The sequence below is a fragment of the Falco biarmicus genome, chromosome 7, assembly GCF_023638135.1.
Source record: "Falco biarmicus isolate bFalBia1 chromosome 7, bFalBia1.pri, whole genome shotgun sequence".
Taxonomy (NCBI): Eukaryota; Metazoa; Chordata; class Aves; order Falconiformes; family Falconidae; genus Falco; species Falco biarmicus.
This window is the reverse complement of record NC_079294.1, coordinates 48,148,163-48,170,557: the sequence shown is the minus strand read 5'-3', so window position 1 is coordinate 48,170,557 and position 22,395 is coordinate 48,148,163. Positions and strand designations below refer to the sequence as shown.

The 22,395-nt window shown below is 38.3% G+C and overlaps 1 protein-coding gene across 3 annotated transcripts in view; it reads left to right on the top strand.

The window, feature by feature from the left end:
* TOGARAM1 (TOG array regulator of axonemal microtubules 1) overlaps positions 1-22,395 on the top strand; it is a 45,044-nt gene that overhangs the window by 20,685 nt on the left and 1,964 nt on the right. The window contains exons 6-20 of one of the 3 annotated variants that reach the window (XM_056345045.1): positions 190-425; positions 2,483-2,583; positions 8,242-8,340; positions 8,763-8,932; positions 10,106-10,274; positions 10,572-10,706; positions 11,419-11,572; positions 12,181-12,286; positions 12,693-12,928; positions 16,735-16,893; positions 17,460-17,586; positions 17,894-18,012; positions 19,539-19,728; positions 20,666-20,885; positions 21,657-21,743. In XM_056345045.1, coding sequence (XP_056201020.1) covers positions 190-425; positions 2,483-2,583; positions 8,242-8,340; positions 8,763-8,932; positions 10,106-10,274; positions 10,572-10,706; positions 11,419-11,572; positions 12,181-12,286; positions 12,693-12,928; positions 16,735-16,893; positions 17,460-17,586; positions 17,894-18,012; positions 19,539-19,728; positions 20,666-20,885; positions 21,657-21,743 — 2,308 coding nt within the window. Of the gene's footprint in view, positions 1-189; positions 426-2,482; positions 2,584-8,241; positions 8,341-8,762; positions 8,939-10,105; positions 10,275-10,571; positions 10,707-11,418; positions 11,573-12,180; positions 12,287-12,692; positions 12,929-16,734; positions 16,894-17,459; positions 17,587-17,893; positions 18,013-19,538; positions 19,729-20,665; positions 20,886-21,656; positions 21,744-22,395 lie in introns of all 3 variants that reach the window. The other 2 variants (XM_056345046.1, XM_056345044.1) reach the window with 2 other exon arrangements.

Genomic DNA, 22,395 nt, shown 5'->3' with positions numbered 1-22,395 from the left:
ACAATGAAAAGCATCGTTATCATACTGCATAACCTACGTAAGTGGTCAGTCACATTGCCCAACAGGGACATGTGCACTGAACTCCTGTGAATTGAACTCAACACTCAGAAACATAATTTCTTTTGCTTAAAAAAGCTTTTTACCTGTGCAGTGAATAAAACCTGTCATTTTGTTTTCAATCCTGTTTAGATGCAGAATTCACTTAGATCTCTACGAAACAGCGCAGCTAAGAAAAGGGCAAAGCTAAGCAGCAACAGCAACATTTCAGAACTTGAAAGTCCCGATTCTGCTCTTAAACTTGATCTCTCTGCGGACTCCCCCTCCCATGATTCTTCCCCCAGCGCGGGCTCCTGCAGCGAAAGTGGAGTTTACAGCCAGGAGTCTGTCATTTCACCTGAGTCCATAGTCCTCCAGAGAAGAAGAATGTGAGTGAAACTTGTGTGTTAACTCCGCCCTGCAATTCTTACACACAGTCTCTGCTGTTGTTAGTTAAATATCAAAGGGGATGAAATCTGTACTGTATTTTTTCTATAGGATTGCTTTGCTTAATAGCTTGATTTTTAAATGTGAATTATTTTCCTATCTAAAAATATAGTGCCCTGTACAACAGCTGCTTAACTATATTATTCTAGATTGTGCTTGCTTTTAATTTGAAAGAATTCCCTGGTGCAGCCATAGTAACACAGTGCCATGAAATACTGCCAGTGGTAGTAAATGTTTTATTAAGACTTTAGCCTCCCATAGAAGTTATGTGAACCATAGCCTAAACAAATGAGTAAGAAGGCAAATGTGTTAAGAGGAAGGATAAGGTTTGCCAATTATAGCTTGGAAATTGAAGAAGGAATGAGTTGGTTTTTTGCAATAAAAGGACATTGTAGATGTTTCTTATTATTGCAGATCATGAACTATTTCCATTTTATTACTGACAGACTATTGTCAAGTTAAAACGCTTCACAGAGCTGTTCTAGAAGGAAGTTGTGTGATAACACATGCTGCTGTGACTTTAAACAGCAACGTTCTAGTTGTTGATGAGCAGTATATTTTATTTTTTAATGAAATAACAAGGTTTTTGAGGATTTTTGCAAATTTTTCAGTACAGAATTTCCTTTTCTGCTGTCAGAGCCCATGAGAAAGCTGCTTGTAGCTCTGATCCAAAGATGGATCTTTTATTTTTGTGTGTACTCGATGCATCTTTATTATGACTGGCATACAGCTGTATTAACAGAATAGGAAGGAAGAGAGACAATAGACAAAACAAAGGTTTTTCATACAGAGGGAGACTGGAGTGATTCAGAAACAGAAGGTTTTCACAGTTATGCAGTCTCAGAACTAATGAATACATACATATCTTCCCTGTATGCATTACTGCTGAATCACAGTTGTAAAAACAACATATTCAAATGCTAGAATACCTAAAAAGTCAAGACTATAAACTTCTGTGTGTTATGTTCTTCCAGGCAAGGTTTTGGCTAAGGACACATCCTATACGACATGCCGTTTCCATTATTCAGTGACACACAAGCTTGATGTTTTGCAGAATTCACAGATACAGGAATTCTGATCTAGCAAGGAAGAGAGGGGACATCTGGCAGTAAGACTGTATTTGTAGAAGTGACAAAATATATCCCAGCAGACACTGAAAGCTTTGGAACGTTCATAAAATATCAGAGAGTTCAGTTCAGGTGCTTTGTGAGCATTGGAAATTGGTATTGTCTATTTACAAAATGTGTGTAGCTGGGCAACAAGAACACAGGCTTTTTGTGTCTGTTTACTTTTAGAAGGATTGGTTTATCTACTGATAAACTACCATGAGAAATGGGAGCTTGATACTGGTATTAGTGAAGTTTCTGAAGCATGTGCTGTCCTCAGGGTCTTAAAAGCAAGTCCCCTAGCTGTGTATATTTTGGTCCCAGCAGAAAGCGGAACAGCTGCTGTTTCGCTGTGACTATGACATAGCTAGGCACAGTATGTAACCGTGCAGGGCTCTGGGTGCCATCGGCTTTAATAGTCAAATGCGTAATTTTAAAGATTTTCTTGTAGATAACAGCATTTTCCTGGTGAATGTTTGTCTGCTAGACACTAAGCTGGAAACAGCTCATTCCTGGAAGTGAAAGGTTAGTGTATTTGGTCACTCTCGTTTGCCATTCTTTGCTGGATTGGAACCAGCATCATCAATCCCTAGGGCAAACAGTTCCTTCGCTTTTCCAATGTATGTTAAATTTCATCTTAGTGGGAAGTTTACTTTTAAGGATTGTCTTTATGGTGTTCTTCATAATGGACCTGCACATCAAATAATTTCTACTGAGTTTTCTTTTTCTACTCAGTGTGAACATTTGTGGAAGTATACTGGAAATGTTTGTCCACCAAGTACATTGGGGATGAGAAACTGAAATCTGTTGTCTTTGCTACAAAGTGTTATGTAGCTGGGCTTTCACTACTGTGTAGAATTGTACCTATAAAAAATCCTTTTCTATTTTCACAGGTCAGACACCTTTCCACTACTTGGCAGCAAATCACAGCCTGCAAGAGTGTCTTCAGCAAGAAACAGAGACCCAAATGTGGCAGAACATAACTCCAGCACAGGTATTGCACTGTGCTTTTCAATATCTACCTTGCTTCATTGATGTAACAGAACAGTCACTTGCTGTGTCTGTTCTTATTGTTCAATGAGCTCACATCCCTTCAGCATTTAAAAAAAGGTAATTGCTAGATGCTGTTTGGTCAAATTAAGATTATACTGTGATGCTGCAGGTGAGAAGGAACTCCAGGGTTCTGCCTTTCTATGTCAGGATAAAATGTGTGTAAATTCATTGGACACCAGCTGGGTAAGAGCAGGAAGGGTCACAATGTTGCAAACGGTTAATTTCCTAGTAGGAAATTGAATTTAAGTGATGCTATTCTATTTATGCTTACAGTGAAGTACAGGTAACTGCAGATTTCTGTAATGGGCAGAAACCAATTGTTTATGATTATTTATGCTTAAACAATTTTGATTCAACTGGGTGGACGAAAGGAACCGAGGGAGTTGTGTCCACAAAGTTGTTTTCAGACCTCTCTTCCCAAAGACTGCTCTGTTGCACCCCATTGCAGCCTCAGCAGCTAAGTATTTTTTCCAAAAAGTTTACAAAACTTAGTTAAGATTGAAGGGCACCTTACAGGCCTGAATTTGCAAAGCCATTACATTCACAAACGAGTAGTTGCTACTGAGACTCACGATCTTTTTTTTGAGAAATTGAAGCTATTGATCCCCATTTCAGTTAAGGCTACTTTTCTCAGGGTAAATTAGCAAAAAGGTTTTTCAAGTAACAGCATAAGCCAGAAAAGCAAATACTGCATGTACATAGTAATACATACTGTGGTTAATGATTTTCTATTCTTTATATGAAAAGACCTTCTGTGAGAAGTTGTCCTTCAGTGTTAAATAATGAGGAGTGCATTTATTTTGCTTATTGAGCCAGTTGATCAACCAGAATGCACAGCACTGGACCTCCTGCGGAGTGCTGACAGCCTACTACCGATAAGGCTGGTGTAAGACCTGTGCAGCTAATTGGTAAAGAAAAGTAATTTGCTCCTACTGCTGGCCGGACTCGACCCATCACACAATTCAAATCTCAAAAATCTCTGAATTTTCACACTGGAACTTGGAGAACTTGTAAAAATCAGTTTGATATTTAATGGGTCTTACCAGATGAGGTTTTTTTCTAGCACTGAATATAAATCCCCCTTGCTGTAACTTACCTCACTGCATTCTACTTTTATTTCAAAGGACAGAATGTCATCTTCTTCCAAGCAGCTCCCTTTTTTTTTTTTTTTTTTTTTAATTCTTCCCCCCTCTTTTGTTTTCTGTCCTTTAGACTAACTCCTATTTTTTCTAGCCTTCCTTCATAGGTCAGACTCTATGGACTTTCTAACTGCTGTCATCTAGGCTGTTTGCAACAGATCTGTCTTTCTTGCAATGTAGTACCCCTGCAATACCCGTTGCACAGTTAGAGTTGAAAGGGTTGCTTTGTTGTAAAACATGCAAAATCAGTCCTGTCCTTCCTGAGTCTTGTTCTTCTTGTATTGTTGTTCTATTTTATCATGAGCTCCTTGAATTTAGATCCTGTCCTCAAGCACGTGTGTATGCTTCCCATTTGCTAACCTTTATTTGAATTCAGCGTGCTGCCTTATTATCCGGCTGTTTGGGCAAACTGCTGGATAGTAGTGCATCCTGAACAGACTGTGGCAGAAACCTGCTTGATATATCCCTCCATTTGGAGAATGAAGCTTTTGGTAACTACTCTGTGTATGAATGCCTGGGATGATACATGGCATCTCTTGCTTCTTTCCTGCCAGATCCTGCCAACAGTCTGTTGCTGTGTCATAAAAGGAGACCAGATTTCTCTGATCATGCTGTTTTCTGGTGGATGCTTCCAAATGCATTAATTTACCCTGATAGAGCCCTGGGAACTGAATTGCCCAGCATGTGGGTCAGTCGTTCCCTGGCTCCTTCTTCAGTTTTTTTCTATTCTTTTTTTAAAGAGTTTTACACTTCTGCTCCTTTTTGTTCTGGAAATCTATTTGTCCCTTACCTATCATTAACTTGCTAATTCTGCTCAGATTGCTTCAGCTGTTTCTCTGAGATGAATTTTATCAGCTCCTGTTAGCTTTGTTATAATAGAATGGCAGCTCTCAGACATTTCTTACTTCCCAAATTCTTTCTGTAAGAGGAAGTTTGTGCAGCTTTTAATAGTCGACACCTTGAAAACCTCTCTGTGGCCCATCTTTCCTCGGGATCCTGACAGTTTCAGAGGCCAGAGGGTGCTGTCATACTAAATACAGCAAGATCGGTCCTAACGTGTGAAGTCTTAATGTTGATACATGAAACACTATAATGACTAGACTCCGTTGGGACAGTGCAGAAATTCATGGTTGAGGAGTTGTTGGACCTTCGGGAATCTGGCCATGTAGTAATTTTCCAGAGCATCTCACACCAGTCCGCAGTGTTCCTTGCTGGAAGAGCCGCACCTTCTCAAGCATCCCACAGCAAAACATGCCCTTCAGTTTTTGTCCCCTAGCAGAGCAAAAGAGTCAGCTCTGATCCAAGCTCTCTGCTGAAGAAGAGAAGACAAGAAACCTTTGTAAGGATTTCAGTACAGCTCTGGACCTCATGTGGATGTGGGGGGGGGTTGACAGTGACAGCCGCCAGCGCAGAGCTTCGAGACAGATGGGCAGGCGGGTGTAGGAAAGGCAGCAGCACTGTCACGCCTGCGGCTGTGGGAAGCAGGGCCACCCCAGTAGCCCTCGCAGCACACTGGTCACCAGTGGTCAGCATTACCAGAGTTGGGTCACCCGGGTCGTGCCTGTCAATCTCTTCAATTAAATGGGAGGCTAGTTCAGTGGGATTTGTGGAACATGTAGTAAAAACATATATATAAAAGGACTTTTGTCTTCTTAGGTATTTGCATTTTAGGGGTATTTGAAAAAGCAGAAACGATGCTTTTAAGGATTCTTGAAGTAATTAGAGTTGGGGTTTGTTGTTTGTTTTTTTTTTAAACCAAAACTAAAATGTATTGAGAATGGCATTGCACAATGCATTGCAGACATAAAAATGCTCCATTTCTGTTGTCTGTAACTGTAATGTAAAAATGTGTTTTATGACTTCTAGGCTATGTAAATTGAAAAATTTCATGTGTTTTAACTAGTATTTTACTATTTTCACTTAGTTGACATATGACTTAATTTGGCTTTTAATGCGTAATTACTTAGTATTCAGTTGTTCATATTTGAAAGATTTTAAACTAAAAAATAATTTTTCAAACTTTGAGTTAGACTTTCAAACTGGGAATATCTGTTGATGACATGCTTTGCATGTGAAAAATGAATAAAGCTTGAGCAGTTTTGTTGAAACACTCAGATTTCTGTAGGCAAAAATGCTCATACTGTAGGCATAAAACTAGTATGAGGGTCTCTGAAAAAGTAACTATTGGAGAATCCTGTAGTACACAGGAAAAACTATTACTGATTTTCTTTTAATATTTGATTTTTTCCTTTTGTATGGCTAGCATTTGATGATAAGGGGACTTCTAAGGTTAGCGTAGTTGGCCAACATTTGAACTGTGGCAACGGATGTGGAGATTCTGAGCACAAGAAGCAAGAAGTGTCACAGACTATTTTTCAAAGTCAAAATACGGAACACCAAAGAAACTTTATGTTTTCAAAAGTTTTGTGAGTTTGTTACGTTGCAGTTCATCTGAGCTCTCATTTATGGCAAAAGCTGAGGCTATGTATAGCCTTCTGTAAAATAGGTTATATAGAAAATACATTTCAAAGTTTTTAGCATGGTTTCCTCTTTTCTAGTCTTTATACTTACACTATACAAGTAGGGTTTTTTCCTGACATTAACTGAAGTTACACTGCCAATTAAATTACAATTAAAAGTCAAGCGACAGTACGTGGCATGACAAAAGGACCAAATTGTTCATTATCTCAGTCTGAATGAATGAACAGCTTTAAAAGTTTGTGTTTAAATTACTCTGTTGTTCATTGGGAAAATTAAGGAACTTCAACCATTATATTTTACTCAGTTTTAACTGTGTCATTTTAATGTGTCCTAGGAGCTGCTGTTCCCTACATCAGAATTGTTGTGTGTGCAATACAGATGTGTTTTGCAACTATAAGCTTGTTAGAACAGAGCAGCAACTTTTTTTTTTTTTTTTTTGACATCAAAAGTGAAATGTAGAAGTCAGCTTAAGGAGCTTGTGGTTTCACTGCCTCCTGTTCAGATCTCCCTCAGACCTGGCAAAAATAGATCTCAAGTCATTATGTTTTAGTGACAAATAGAAAATTAAATAGATATTGAATAACGAATGTGAACTTTATGCCAATAAGATTTTTTGTTTTCTCCATCTCTTGTTTCAACATGGAGAGTTTTGTCTGTTCTCAAGGTTTTATCAGTCTGGTGGAGTGCTATTTCATGTGAAACTTCTAAAGTTGAGCAATGGAAGTAAACTTTATAATCAGATTTGTAAATCCTTCTGGTTTTCGTTTTTAACACCTGCGTATCCTGCGATGCCTGTGAAATGGAAGTTTCTGGTTTTTTTGGGCTAGAAACCGAGGTTAGGACAGAAGGTCCTGATCTGGGGTAGGTTCCAAAGAGGACCAGTATTTGATGCCCATTCAGTTATGGTCTAAGGGAGAATTAATTGCTCGTGAGTCCTCAAGATTATGTTCAAGAAACTCCCAAAAGACCAATTTCAACAGTTCTCAAATGTTAAAACTTGGAACATTCAGCAACCAGTGACTGGGTTTGTGGAAGGACAAAGCAACACTTTCAGAAGAAACCTTTTAACTTGATCTTTCTTCTCATAATGTATAAAAAGGACAGCTCCAAAAGTAAAACTGTGGAACTGGGTCATTTGTAAAGTAAAGAGGCATCTGTCATACTCTTACCTGTGATTATTTTTGACAAACTGAAAACTGAGATGAGAGCAGAAAGCACAACAGAGCTGTCAAGAGCCCCAAACGACATGTTGGGATGCTGCAGTTTGCCTGGCAGAGGGCATTTTACAGCAGTTGTCATTGCAGACAGAAGCTGTCAGCTTACTGGGGTGTTTTGCAGCAGGGACGTTTCACTGGTCCACTTGACTTCATTTATGGACTTTCTAGTAGGTGATCAGGCTTTGCGGCGTCATCTTTTCTGTTCAGAAATTTCAGTTTTTTCAGGTTAAATAGCAAAAGCAAATGGTCTCCTTATTTTACCGCAAACTAGCATTTTTATTTGCAACTAGTTTAGCCAATATAGAAGTGCATAATACATGTCATCCACTTTGGTGAAGAAATTGAGGCACTGCTTTATACAGGAAACAGCATTATGTGCTGTTTGGGGTAAAAAATATTTTGGCAAATTCTTGTTTGATTAAATTGTGCTGAATTATATACGAAACAGTGCTGTACTTCCACTAAGCAAGTTTGAAACATCTAGTGGTTTTTTTCCAGTGGAATCAGTTGATTTAAAAATTCTCTTACAAACATTGGTTTTCTTTATGGTCTTTTGGCAAAAAAATTTGTTTCCTATAATCTTTGCATGATTTTGAGGGTAACAATATTTAGTAAATCTTGTTAACTCCAGTAACTTGAAAATATACTGATTCATAAAGGTGATAAATTCAGATGTCAGCGTATGATGACATAGTAGAACAAAACAGCTACCTAAGTGTAAACTGCATGATTTACTTTGGGTGACTTTTTTGTTTCTTTAAGGTCTTGCAGAGTCAGCGCCTGGTTTCCCACAGATGAACAATCTAGATTTCATTTCACCAAGTGTCCTCTCTGAAGATGCAGTTGTGATTGTTCATAAAGGTATTAGAAAACCAAAATTATCTCCTATATGCCATCATGTTATTAAAATGAGGGACACTGCACCTTTAGGAGGGGGGGAAATAGATTCCATACATCATTTCAGATTGTGAACAATCTCCAGTTTAAATTGGAATAAAAAGAATTACACTTGGAAGTTTTGCAGTTCCATTCCAACAAAGAATAGTGGCAGTTTTATGAATTATGAAGGTTAGGTTGTGGCTGAGCGCAGTGTGCACGCATGTATGTGCATCCATCCTACCTGGTAGAGTAAAGGAAGAGTACTTTTGGGTGGAAACTGGCACTAGTGGTATAAAGCAGTGTTTTTTCCTTCTTGAATTACTTTTAGTTTTCTTCAGTTTTTACTATGTTCTGCTGAATAAAATGGTTATTTTGGTGAGGGCACAGCATGATATGCCTTTCAGGTGTTTTTGGAACGCCTCCTTCTGCACGAGCGTACAGCCCGTCCCTAACATGTGTAGTGAATGGAGATGACCAAGCTGTCAGAGAGGAGGCTGTGCCATCGTCAGGGGTCTGTGGGAGAAGCATCCAGCAGCACAGTGCTTCTCATTTCTATATTGAAAATGAAAAAAAGGTAAAAGTTTCAAAACTTTTTTATAGTCTCACTTTATGTTTTTATATGTGTGAATACAGCTTGATAACAATTTTTTAGCCTGTATGTTATGGTAAAAAAAGTTTTGATTATAATAGCCTAGAGCCTGCTTTTTCTTTTGGTTCCTCATTGGATATTTTATAATGGCAAACTGCTGTGTCAGAATCTTCCCACCTAACTTGAAAGTCTCTGGGAGAAGGGCTGTAGGAGGGACTGGAGCTGGAAAATGTCCTTTTCTTGGACTCCCACAGCACATAAAAGGTGGAAGGAGGAATTTTCTGGGTTTGGTCTTGTCTTGTTTTTTTGATGGACATATATTAATATAGCTCCATTCTTAAGTTTTTTAAAAAACACTGTCTGAATATCTGTCCCGTAATATGAGATCATAAAATGAGGAATGGTGCTGCTTTGTTAAATACTATTTTCATCCGTTATAATGTGGAGCAAGATTTATCTGAATGAAGTATGATACAAATTTTAAAAAATTTGAATTGAAAATGACAAGTCTTTCTGAAAGCATTTAAAATAACATTTTAAGATACTAAAACTTTTAAGTTAATTTTTAATAGTGTCTTAATTTTCTGATTCCCACTGAAGAGATGAATACTTGGAGAGATCAAATTCAAAGCAGTAAATGGAAGAATGTTTTAAATGTTACTAAGTTTTCATGAGGAACTGTGAGGAACTGTGTCTTAAATATATGAGAGAGTAGGGTCAGATCATGCTGTTAAGGACCACCATTTAAAAAAAAAACCTGTGCAAATAAATGTGAGTTAGCCCAGCCTGTTCATTTGTTAGTTAAAATCCTAGGAAACTACTCAACGCTGCCAAGGAATTGGTCTCGTAGACCTTAATTCTTTAACTATTCAGATGTTTTAGAGTAAATGATTATTTCTCTTAAATGTTTAAACGCGGAATGTTGCTTCTTTTTGCCAGTAGGACTGCTTACCATGCAGAAAGCCTACATTCAGCTCTTTTCAGGATTTGAGTTTAATATTTATATGAATAATTTCCTTTTGCTGTGTAGAATAATGGTAAAAATAGTAATTTTCCATGCTTCCCTTAGACAATATCAAGAAGTGGGTAATAAGTTACTGTGTAACTTCTGCATTATGTTACATTGCATATCATAATGGGTGCATTATTTTTTTGCAGATAAAGGTGACCATGTCAAAATCTGCCCAGGATAAGATGAGGTGGAAGAAAAAAGAAGAAAAAGAACACAATCATAAAGAACATCAGGAAGTCAAAGACTTCGAAAAAAAGGAAGAAAACCCTTGGGGAAGTATTAAACTGAATGAACCAGAGCAAATGACAACAGAAAGTGAGGATTAGTGTTTGTTTTAAATGAATGATATACTGTTAAATGCTGCTGAAATGGAAATTACAATTTTATAATTACCAAAAGTCATGACTGTTTAGTGTGACGTGAGGTATTACTATAATTAATTTGTTGTCAGTCTTATAATGCAGATATTGGAGAGTAAAGTGCTTATGGGAAATAATTGAAAGACTGTAGTTTAGAAAAATTTCATGAGACAAATTGGGACTGGAAATACTAGGTTTTTCCTTTTTTCTTATATGTTGCTTTGTAGCTTGGGCATTTTATTCTATTTTCTAGAGTTAAATCTCTGTGGGGATATATTAACATCATCAAGAAATGTGTCTTTGTCATTAGAAAACATGGCCTTCAATCCTTCATTAAAAAGAACATGCAGTTTGAAGAAGACAAAATGTTCAACCTTGCTAGATTCTGGTAAGCTGTTACAGTAAACTAAAGACTGTTAAAATGTTTGGACATGTGGACTGGGACAGTTCCACAATCAGATTTAATATGTTTTGTTTGTACAGTGGGCAGTCCTGAGGTGCTCTGGAAGATCAGAAGTTTGCGGGTGGTGGTGAAGGGGATTTGAATTCAGCATTGCTCCCTTGAAACATTTTTCATCTGTAATGTCTTAGGAAGATTTTGGAAACATGAAAGGGTTTTTTATTTGCTCAGATGTAATGTATTAATGGCACCTTGTCTCCCTTCTGTCTCCCCAAAAAACATTTCTGGGTGCATTTTGTCACCGAGATGCCTTTAAAATGTGCAGTAGAAATTTTTCAGAACAGAAGCTCATGCTGCTGATGGTCAAGGGTCTTCAGATTTTCACAAGTGGCTCTTCAAGTTTTACTGTATTGTATCTTAACCACACTGTGGTTTAGCACATTGTGCATCTGCTTTTACATTAAACAACCCACTACATTTTGTTTGTGATTTTTTTATACTCGTGATTGTCTGCAAAAAAATTAATTGACATGAATGACATGCTGAAAGATCGAGGATGTAACTGGAAAAGCTGTCTTTTTGAAAACCTGGTCCCTCAGGAGCAGCAGTCTATACCTCAGACTTTTTGTATTTCCTTCCTTTGAATGAATGCGTTTCTTCAGGTTATGCTAATTATTTCTTATGCTTCGTGACTTTGCAGATGAAATTTCTCTTGGGGCACGAGGACGCTATAAAGACCAGACCCCATCGGTCACTCATAGCCCTGAAATAATGGACCCATCAGAACTGCAGCCCTTCTCAAAACCAGAACTGGCACTGACAGAAGCCTTGACGCTTTTAGCTGATGATGACTGGTAGGTATAAACATCTACCTACAACCTGAATGTAATGTAGAAGGTGTTTATTTTGATAACTTACTTTAAAAAAAAACCAGCAAAATGGACATAACTTCAAAAATAGTGAGAAGGATTGCAAGTGATACATGGGAAAAAAGAAAAAAAGTCATTTTAGTCCAAATCTGCATTAAACTGTAACTGTTGTAAACTGAGGCTTCATAGCTAAGCCTTCAGAGATTTGTAGAGATGTCTGAGTTTAAGCCCTGTTTTGGAGAGGGCCTCCACCAATACCTTCTTGTCACTTTCTGTGGAAGATAAGGCTTCACTTTGCTCTGGCTGGTGACATGGGCTTACAGTGCTGCTGCCTTTGCAGACTGGGGGAAGCAATCCTTTAATTGCCATTACTGGAGCTGTGGACAGAACTGTAGGAAAGAATTGAGAGACTGGTATGCTAAAACATTCCTGCTACCACATTAAAAGACTCACGTTGAAAGAATTTCCTAGATTATGTGTCACTGCCTTATTTTACAATAATTTGTTTGCTATTTGGTTTGTTAGAATTCTGCATTTTAATGTTTTTATAAAAATTTGCAAATGTTTTGAATTTAAATATTTTTTGTACATAGGAAGAAGAAAATCAAAGGTCTGAACTCTGTTAGATGTTTGTCTGCCTACCATGCGACTATTCTTACTGCAAAGCTACATGAAACAAGTTTGGCTGTGGCTCAAGAGGTTAAATTTTACTATCAAAATATTTCAATGGCTTTATGTGTGTATATGTATTTTATAGCTCTCAGGTACACTGAAGTGAAATGGTATGTTCGTCTGTGGTTAGTTTTCCTCTGTTGGACAGTCTTGAAAGGATGAGTTTGTCATTTGGCAAAGCAGCTCACACTTCAGATTACCAACACTTGATCTGATTTGCTAAGAGACTAAAAAAATTTAGATTGTAACTTTATAATATTCTTCATGTGTGTGTGGTTTAATTCTCACATATTGTGAATCAAGTTAGAAATGTATTTCTTAGTTGCTTTTAATGTTACTTAAAAATTACAAAGGGAAACATTAAGTTTTACTTATTTTAACGTATATTTTATAAACATTATTCATTGTTTGTTTGGGTTTTTCCTGTGTGCAGGTCAAGAATTTACGCTCAGGTGTTTCTCGAGCTGCTGTGGTCTGTTTAGGGGATTTGTTCACCTACCTGAAAAAGAGCATGGATCAAGAACTAGATAATACAGTAAAAGTCCTTTTGCACAAAGCTGGTGAATCCAACACATTTATAAGGGAAGAGGTAGACAAAGCACTGAAGGCTATGGTTAATAATGTGACTCCAGCACGTGCACTTTGTTCTCTTATAAATGGAGGGCAAAGGTAATTCTTATAAAGACTTTATAAAGAAATAACTTGTTAATAGATTAAAATTATCAAATATAGTCTTTAAAAAAAATATCTAAGTACAATAGGCAGAAATGGGAAAATACAGTAAGTCAGCTCTGCGAAACTTCTACCCAGGGCAACGTTTGTTGGGATGAAACCAAATTGTCACCCCCCTGTTCCTTTCTGTACGTTATGTAAAAGTCGGCTCTTAATTTTGGATCTTAGTATATTTTATGGTCATTTTGCAACACTTTGGTGGTTTTATTCACTGTTAGTATAGTATTTTTAGGAAGCTGCTACTTGGCTTTGCCTAGTAAAGCTCACATAGCATTCTCATTTTTCACTTGCTCTGCAGTCAAATGCCTGGCTTTTCTAGTTTTTAGAAATGCTTTTTATTTAGAAAGATGATTTTTAACTTACAATTTTCTGTCTTCAACTATCTTGATTCATTTCCTCTTCTTCTGCAGACTTAGCTGGTTAATAGTCTTTTGTCTGCATTTTAATTTCCTTTGCAGTGGTGGTGGCCATTATTTTCTTGAGTACCTCAAACATACAAGCTCCATTTCTGGTTGCATGGTTTGCTTCTGACCTCTGGCTTACCTCACTCTGTAGTAGAAGTTAAATTCCTTTCTTTCACTTTCCCTGTTAAGTATATTGTTCTTTTATATCCTCATTCACTGTAATGGCAATACTTAATTAAGGCATTAGGCATTCCAGTATGTTAGAGACATATATACCTACTTATACTTAATCTCTTATCTACCTGTCATCACTTAATGACATTTAATAGGCTACATGTCTTGTAGCCTATGCCTTTCATTAAATATTTCAGATGCTACATTATAAATCAATCCTTAGGCTTTCTGCACAGCTACAAATTGTGAGAGTAAGTCTTGATTGAAAGTGTTTTCTTTGTTGTTTTGTTTCTGGGGAAGCTGGTTGTTGTGGAATACATTGATCCTGTCTCCTGAAAGCCAATGAGAACTGTACTGCAATTACCTGCACTTGAAACTGAAAGGCAAATATCAGCCTTGGGATTTAAATTATTGATGAATCATGCCCGCACATAATTGTTCTTGTGAATTTAAGAGCAGCAGACAGTAACTGCACATCGCTTTACTTCAAAAGCCATGCTAAGCGGTCTGTTCATACACTCCCATCTTTTCTTTACAAACCCTTGGCCAAGCAATACTCATGATCGTAACTGGCAATGTCTGAGCTCCGCATTTTCAGTGGCTGAGTCAAAACACACTGACCTATCCTTATGGGTTTTCTAGACCTATAAAGATCTGACCCCTCCAGTTTGTGAACTCAGACACATTTTCAGATATCTAAAGCATCAAAATTATCTGAGCTGTGAGTCTAAATACAGCATTTGAAGCAGGGATTAGTTTCTTCACAGCTCAGAAGACTTCAGTCTAAGTGGTGTCTCAGTTGTGGAGTACAGTATGTTTTAAATGCATGACACATCAGTGGATGGCCTAAGTAGCACTGTGAGTTTCAGCTTTTCTAGTACTGGCTTCAGGAAGCTTTGGCCGTATTAGCAACAAAGCCTGTGCAGCACATACAGAGCTGTGATCTCTAGAAGCTGCAACAGTGAATATGAGAATTATCTTTCAAAGTGGAAATCTGGCAAAAAATGGCATGTCTTCAGTTCAAAGTGGAAAGGTTCTGTTTGACACCACTGTGTAATTACACAGAATATGTATTTTCTAAATTTGTCTCCTACATTGAGTTGCTTATGTTCACCCCAACTTACATATTCAAGTTAACAGTTACAGTTTTGCCTGCGATTCATTAGACCTTTTAAAATCTACCTATTTTCTGCTCAACACATTTTAAGCCTACTGTGATCATAAGTATTAATGCTGGAAACCCTGAGGAGATATATGTAGTGATTCCTTATCTGCTACAAAGTTGGTTTTGACTTCACCAACAAGAATAAAAACATTTTGTTTGCTTTTGTGAGCTGCTGCTCTAAAGACACTGGACTATTGCTGTAAATTTGCCTCTGAACAGATGCTTGATCCAAGAACATGATTCCAGGACTAGATCTGAAAGTGATTGTATCTCAGAAGTTTTTAAATCATGTTTCTTATCTATATGAATTCTGTTTAATTCTAAGGTTTTATGTGCAGGCAAAAAGATTTCCAACGATTTTGCACCAGCAGTGGGCATTCATGGGGAGCGAGGGTTTATAGTAGGGCCTATAGTAATAAGACTAGGGCCACAGTGCTTTTAAACTGAAAGAGAGTAGATTTAGATCAGGTATTAGGAGGAAATTGTTCCCCGTGAGGGCGGCGAGGTGCTGGCCCAGGCTGCCCAGAGCAGCTGTGGGTGCCCCATCCCTGGCAGTGCCCAAGGCCAGGCTGGATGGGGCTGGGGGCAGCCTGGGCTGGGGGGGGTGTCCCATGGCAGGGGGGTTGGAACGAGATGGTCTTTAAGGGCCCTTCCAACCCAAACCTTTCCATGATTCTTATTTGTTTCCATGGAGCGAGGCCTTTAAGCCTCATAGTTTGTGTTTCCCCATTGGTACGTGCTGCAGGAGTTGGTCTGTTACTGTCACACTTCTCCCAAGCTCCCAGGACCTGTGGCTGCCGTACAGACCTAACTGCAGGCGCTGAGCACCAGCCAAAGCTTGTCTTAAAATAGGTGCCTCAGCAGCAGCTGAGTCCTGCATGGGAGCTGCCACGCCACAGGATAAGATGTTGCAGCCTGGACTGTATTGAGCTGCCACGTTTTGCAATTCGGATAGACTCGGTTAGTTGCCTTTGTGCAATTAAAGCTGCTTTGTGCAGTATAATCCAGTGGCAGCTTTACTTCCAGTGAGGCCATGGTAATCTATCCAACCACAGAAAACTAAAATCTTGGTGAAATGGCAACAGTCATTCAGAAAGAACACCTTGAGGATGTCTGTGTCAAACTGCAAAGCTGATGTGGTTTACCAAGTCAATTCTTAGCACTCTCCTTGAAACCTGTTTTTCCCTGTGAACGATGAGCCATACAAATGTGTCATTTACTGTGCAGGGAAACTGTCCTCAAAGTAGGATTTTTTCATCCAAAGACAAAAATGAATTTGGAAAAGTTTGAATTTGCAGAATTGTGTACTCTGAAAACACATGGGACCGGCAGGTACAGCAGAATTTCTATACAAGTTTAGTTTGCTGCACAAGTTTGAAAATGGATTCCAGTTTTTCTCTCATTTTCATCAGCACAGGTGTTTAATAGCCCCCATTTTGTAGAAAATAGACTTCTGCAGGATTTTTAGAAGTCAATAGAATACTGCTTTATTTAATACTAAATTTATATAAAATACACAGGATGTGTTTCTGAGCATAGTGACTTGTTTTTCGTATAATTGATGGAAAGAACAACCAGAAAGTGTGCTTTCTAAAACATTCTACAACTATTTTAAGGAAAACTAGAAATTAAATTCTAAAAGGAAGAAAACTATTAGTTTTATTAATCCAAAAGTTACAGTTAGAGGTTGAAACTGACTTTGAACAAAGAGGATATATTTTTTCTTTTTTCATTTGCATTCTTGTAGTTTCGGATTTTAAGTGTATGAAATTAAATCTCATCAAATGGATTATCCTTTTAAATAAAGTAAATAAAATAAAAGACTTCGCTCCACAAGGTCTTCTCTTGTACAGCCAGAATACGTATCTGCGTATCAGCAGCATACTAGTTGTAGATATGCTAAAGATGAGAAAACTTGTGTACCGTATGTGGTAGAGCACATAAATACTGCTGTTTACCTCCTGTGATGAGTTTTTATTAAGCAGCTGTGTTTTCTTTAGCCACCTGCATTCAGCGGTGAGAAGATGCACAGCCCAGCACCTGTCAGACATTGTAGAACACATGGGACCAGAGCGGATTCTGTCTGGAACCAAAGCTGTTGCTGATCGGATTTTCCCTGCAATAGCCAGATTTGCACAGGATAGTTCACAACAAACCAGGTTAGTAAGGTTCATAGTTACGATAAGCACATTCCAGGTGGCTGAAAGCTCTGCCTAGCTCGGTGTGTGTTCCTCTGCAGTGACGGAGGATAGAATCATTTTGGCTGGAAAAGACCCTTAAGATCATCAAGCCCAACTGTTAACCTAGCACTGCCAAGACTGTTCAGATAGCATCTGTGGCAGGAACTACCTGCATGCCTGCTGCAGCTGCGCTCACCCTGGCTGCAGGAAGAAGAGGGGCTCAGGGGACATACCGTGCTGGGCACAGATGGGATACAGGCCATGGAGGGAATGCTGGCACTGGGATCCACGGCATCTAACTGACAAGGCTGGGTCATCCTATTCAAAGATGGCTGAAATGGAAGATTGTTCTCATTGATTTGCTTGATTGTTGATTAAATCGTGATTCTTGAGCATAGTTTCTTTGTGAGAGGATGAAAAGTGGGTCTGGTTACACATATAGATAGCAGTCTTCCTGAGCTTTTTTATTTTGGATTTACACACCTATAATTATCAGTAGCAAATCCATGTTTATGGATGTATATGTCATGGTCTGTTTCCTGCAGGTATTACGGTCGAAAGATGCTCTTCAGTATGATGAGTCATCCTGAATTTGATAAAATGCTTGAAAAGTATGTGCCAGCCAAGGATTTGCCTTACATTAAGGAATCTGTTAGCTATCTATGTGAAAAGGTATGTGGCAAAGCTCATGTTTAACGGCTGAGAAATGTAAACGTGTACTAGTGGGTGGGAGGTGTAGACAGTGAACCTACAGGGAACGGGGGAGTGCATTCAAAGCAAGACAAGCAACCAAGTGACTACAGCATGGCAAGGTACTGCTTGTAAGCAGCCCTGGGCATGCCTTTACTCCTTGCAGATGCACTGAATGAAATGTACTTTGCTCCTGTGCTTTGCATGACTATCAGACTTGCTTGTACAGGGTCTCCAGCAGTGCAGAACTGTACCAGACATGTTAATTAATGGTTACAACTTTGTGCAGGGTTTGGGGGAGATGCCATTAGATACACCGTCAGCAAAAGGAAGACATTCCCATACCAGTAGTGTTGGACATCTGAGGTCATCATCTACTTCCAGAGATGCTCTGAACATCACTGACAGGTAATGATCCTCAGTGTTTTACACTGTTAGTAACTTGACCGTTAGGATAATAGTCTCACTATTATCTTCACTACAGAAGAAGAGAGTACAGAAACATTCACAAAAGGGTTATGAAAATTAAACATACCTGAAGGAAAAGGAAAAAGTTGACATGTCCCAGGTAAACTCCTTTAAATAGGGTAATCAGTAACATTAAAGTGGCTTTGTGAATTTTTAATCTTAATTTGTCTGTTGACTGTCTGGGAAAACACACACACAGCATACAAGAGACTTTTTAAAATTCATGGTAGATCCATGTCACCATCACTTTAAGATACTGCTGTTCGGACTCTGTAGAAAAAACTTGCCTAGTGGTAGCCACAGTACCAGTTACCTATTTTTGTGCACTTACCTGTGGAGTAACCATTTAGTTAGCTCCTAACTGGGGATGCTGAAGGTTTTAAATGATACTCTGTTCATTTTTAGTTTTCTGGTTTGTCTTCTGATAGGTCTTCTATTGAAGTGAAAAAAGAAACCCTTTCCAAAATTTAAACCAAACCAAAAAGCTGCATCCAAGAATACAGTGGCAGTGACTGCCTCCAGGTTGAAGAAAGTGTGTCTGTTCAGGAATAGGATTTCTTTAGCACACTCTCTACTATTCAAAATAATAACTAATTCCACATTTGATGGTATATTTTGCTTTGGCATGTGAAACTATATGTCCGCATCCTTAGAAGAGGTGCTATTTACGGCATTATGCCAAAGACTCTCTTATCTTTGATTCAGATACTTTTGGTAGCCTGTAATACACTAGCAGGACAGGAGAGTTTGATGCCGCCTTTTGTTCTCGCAGAGCTGATAGGTTTGAATTTGAAAATGCGAGAAAGATGCTTATTCCATTCTCCATCAAAGACTTCTGTTCACGAATCAGGCATGAGCTGGTGACTCTGTCTGGACTGGTCTGTAAATGCAGGGTACTTATGTGGACAGTGGAGTGATTCCACAGATTTTATAATTCTTTCCATGATTGTGTAATGACACTAGATACTACAGAAAATTTGTTTCAAAATATTCTATGAAGAGTTGTTGAATTACCACCTCAGCACAGCGTGTGGCTTAGATGCCACCTTGATTGGGATCAGTGTTTAAAGCACTTGAAGAATAAAGAATTAAACTACAGTACCTTTTTTTTGACCTGTTGGTGTGAAGGGAGGTCACAACTGTTTCTGGTCACAAACTCAGCCGCTGTCATCCAGAAACGTGAAACAGCACAGGGCTTCTGCCTAGCCGAGGCTTACCTCTTGTGCGATGGGTATAGATGCATTTAGAGTGGAATGTGTATTGAGACTTTAGGAACAACAATTATTGTAAGGTGGTTTTTTATTTTTTTTTAAATAATAGCACCATGTTTAAAGTGAAAGTCCTTCATCAGAAAATTTTCTGTTTACTTCTCATATTTGCACTATATGGAAAGAGGATGCCTGAAATTAAAGCCTCCTGTTTCAACTTGCGTATGGATTGACTGAATAACTTTTCCTTTCCAATAGAGAGGCTACAGAAGCCTGTGAAGTCTCAAGAAAACCAGCTCCTCGTAATTCACTAGAAAGCGAAGAATATGCTAAAAACATTATAAGTTTATTGAATGCAAAAGATTTCCGTGATCGAATAAATGGCATTAAGCAGCTCTTATCAGATACAGAGAACAATCAAGGCTTTGTTGTTGCAAACATTGTGAAGGTAACTGTATGCAAATATTTTATATTAAAGGTCTTCAAAGTTGTGTCACAAAGTTTTCTGATAAAAATCACAGCTCCCTCTTTCAACAAGAATGTATGATTAACAGGAAAACATTGAGGAATAGGTGAGGTAAGCTCAAGGGGGAGATATGTAAGCTACAAAGTTAGTAAAGGAAGTAAATAGGAGGAAGAAGCTGGAAGCTTTCACTTAGAGCACTCTGAACTATTTCTGGAATACTCTGTGCAGATTTTCTTGCCACTGTGCTGAGTAAGTATCAAAATATTGAAACAGGTTACAAAAAGAGCAGCAAGGATTAATAAAGATCTGAAGAACTGTCTTTGAAACACAGCTGTGAGTTCTGCCTGCTTTGTTTGTCTAGAAGCTGAGGAAAGGTCTTTATTATGATCAAGCTTGAGTTAAGTATCCTTTCTAATAGGAAAGGAGGTTCTTTAGGAGAAAAGTACTACAATGGGGTCCAACAGTTGTAAACTAAAAATAGGTACAATGAAAGGAAAACCAAGATCGTCTTCTAACAGTGCAGTGTCTTTGCTGTGAAACTACAAAATGCTTTTGTGGAACTTCACAATGTCTTAACTGTAAATGTTTTTGAAATCTTTAGAACATTCTTTTTGCTAAATAGAGCTGTGTCTTCCTAAAAATACTTGCAGAAAATATTAGTCATACTGAAAGTTACAGATGGCTAATTTACCTCCATTACATTGCATAGGAATGATTCAAATTCAGGTAAGGTGAGATAAAAGTATGAAAGTAATCAAATGTTGCTTTACTTGCTAAAAAAGTATTTCAGGTATTTACATACCAGAGCCATCTTTTGCTGAGATGGACAATTAAAGTGTAACAATAAAGCAGGAAATGTAATATCTGCCTCAAACATTAATTGTTAATTCCAATGAATGCTGTTTGGATACTTTTTCAGATCTTTGATGCCTTCAAGTATCGCTTACATGACTCAAACAGTAAGGTAAATCAGGTTGCTTTGGAGACGATGCACAAGATGATTCCACTGCTGAAAGACAGTTTATCACCTGTGATCAACATGTTAATTCCTGCGATAGTAGACAACAACCTGAACTCCAAAAATCCAGGGATTTATGCAGCTGCCACAAACGTTATTCAGGCTCTCTGTCAACACTTAGGTAAGTAATTTACTCTTAATTTTGAAGAGTTTTAATTGTATTAATGAAATTCTAAATGTAGAGAGTTACTCTTTCCAATAGTTTCCATCTGATCATTACATTTTGTAATGAATTATTGGTTTTACTCTCACAGTTCTTAAACCATACAAGTCACCTTAGTGTTTTGCCAGTCTGATACAGAAATACAGATAGCTGGACTTGTAAGTGCATAGGTGGTTTTGTTATTTTTCTATAGCAGGTTCTTCTTGCTGTCAGGGTGACCAAGTGCTGTCTCAGGTTGCCCAGGGCAGCTGTGGAGTCTCCATCCTCGAAGATACTCAGAAGCCATCGGGACACAGTCCTGGCCAGCTGGCTGCAGTGGCCCTGCTTGATCAGGGGGTTGGGCCAGATGATCTCCAGAGGTCTCTTCCCACCTCAACCATTCTGTGTGATTGTGTTTCATTATCCAGAAGCTTGTCACACTGCCAAATCTCTTAAAACAGGTCAAGAAATAGATTCTTGCTGATTTGTGTATGCCACAACTATTTTCCTTGGCTTTGTAGCAGAATCTTGGTGTTTTCCACAAATTAATATACTATGTTCTACCACATTCTAGGAGTCAGGGCTTGTTAAGGGTATATTTTTCTGCTTTTATGTCCTTAAATATATCACTGTGTTTTCTGAAGTTTAAGTAAGTAAGGTTCTTATTTACATTCTTCCATATTGTATTTATTACCAGACTGTTTAATTTTCTGTTTAAGAATTTTAACGTGTTTTGTTCTTTGCATTTAGACAACTATTTGCTCCTCCAGCCATTCTGCACAAAAGCCCAGTTTCTGAATGGAAAAGCAAAACAAGACATGACAGAAAAGCTTGCTGGTAAAGTGGTGTTTTACTATGCTTGTTTGTTTGCTTGTGTACCATCCTAATTAGACAAATCCACTGTAGGATGGTGGTGGCTATATATCTTCCCTTCTGTCACAGTAGATTGTGGGCATTAACGATGCAGCAGTTGTCAAATTTCACCTCCTTCCAATGCAAATTTAAGCCACTGCTGATAAACCAAAAGATTATTATTATATAGTAAGATGGAAGATGGATAAATACCTGGGAGATGTATAAATACCTTAAGCTTATAGTAACTTTAATATGGAATTGGAGAGAATTAGCTGAGTTTTGTTTTCTAATGAGTTTCACTCTGTCAGTAACCGAGTGGGATGTACTATATTGAGGCTTGGCCCCCACATGCCTACTTCTGCCCAGCCAGCACGTATCTGTTTGTGTGTAGAGCCAGAGGTGCAGGGCTGACCGAGGAGCTGAGGCTTGCGTGCCTCCCTTGCTTCAAGCCATATATTCCCTCTCACAGTACTCATTCCTCATACTCTTGCCAGGAAGAAATGAAAGGAATGAGTGACTGTTTTTTTCTGAGATTTCCCAGAACAGAAAATATTCTGTTCTCTGAGGCTGGCTCCTGCAAACTCGTGATTTTTACTTGTGTACCTTTTTGCTTTTCGCAGTTGGTCTTGTTCTC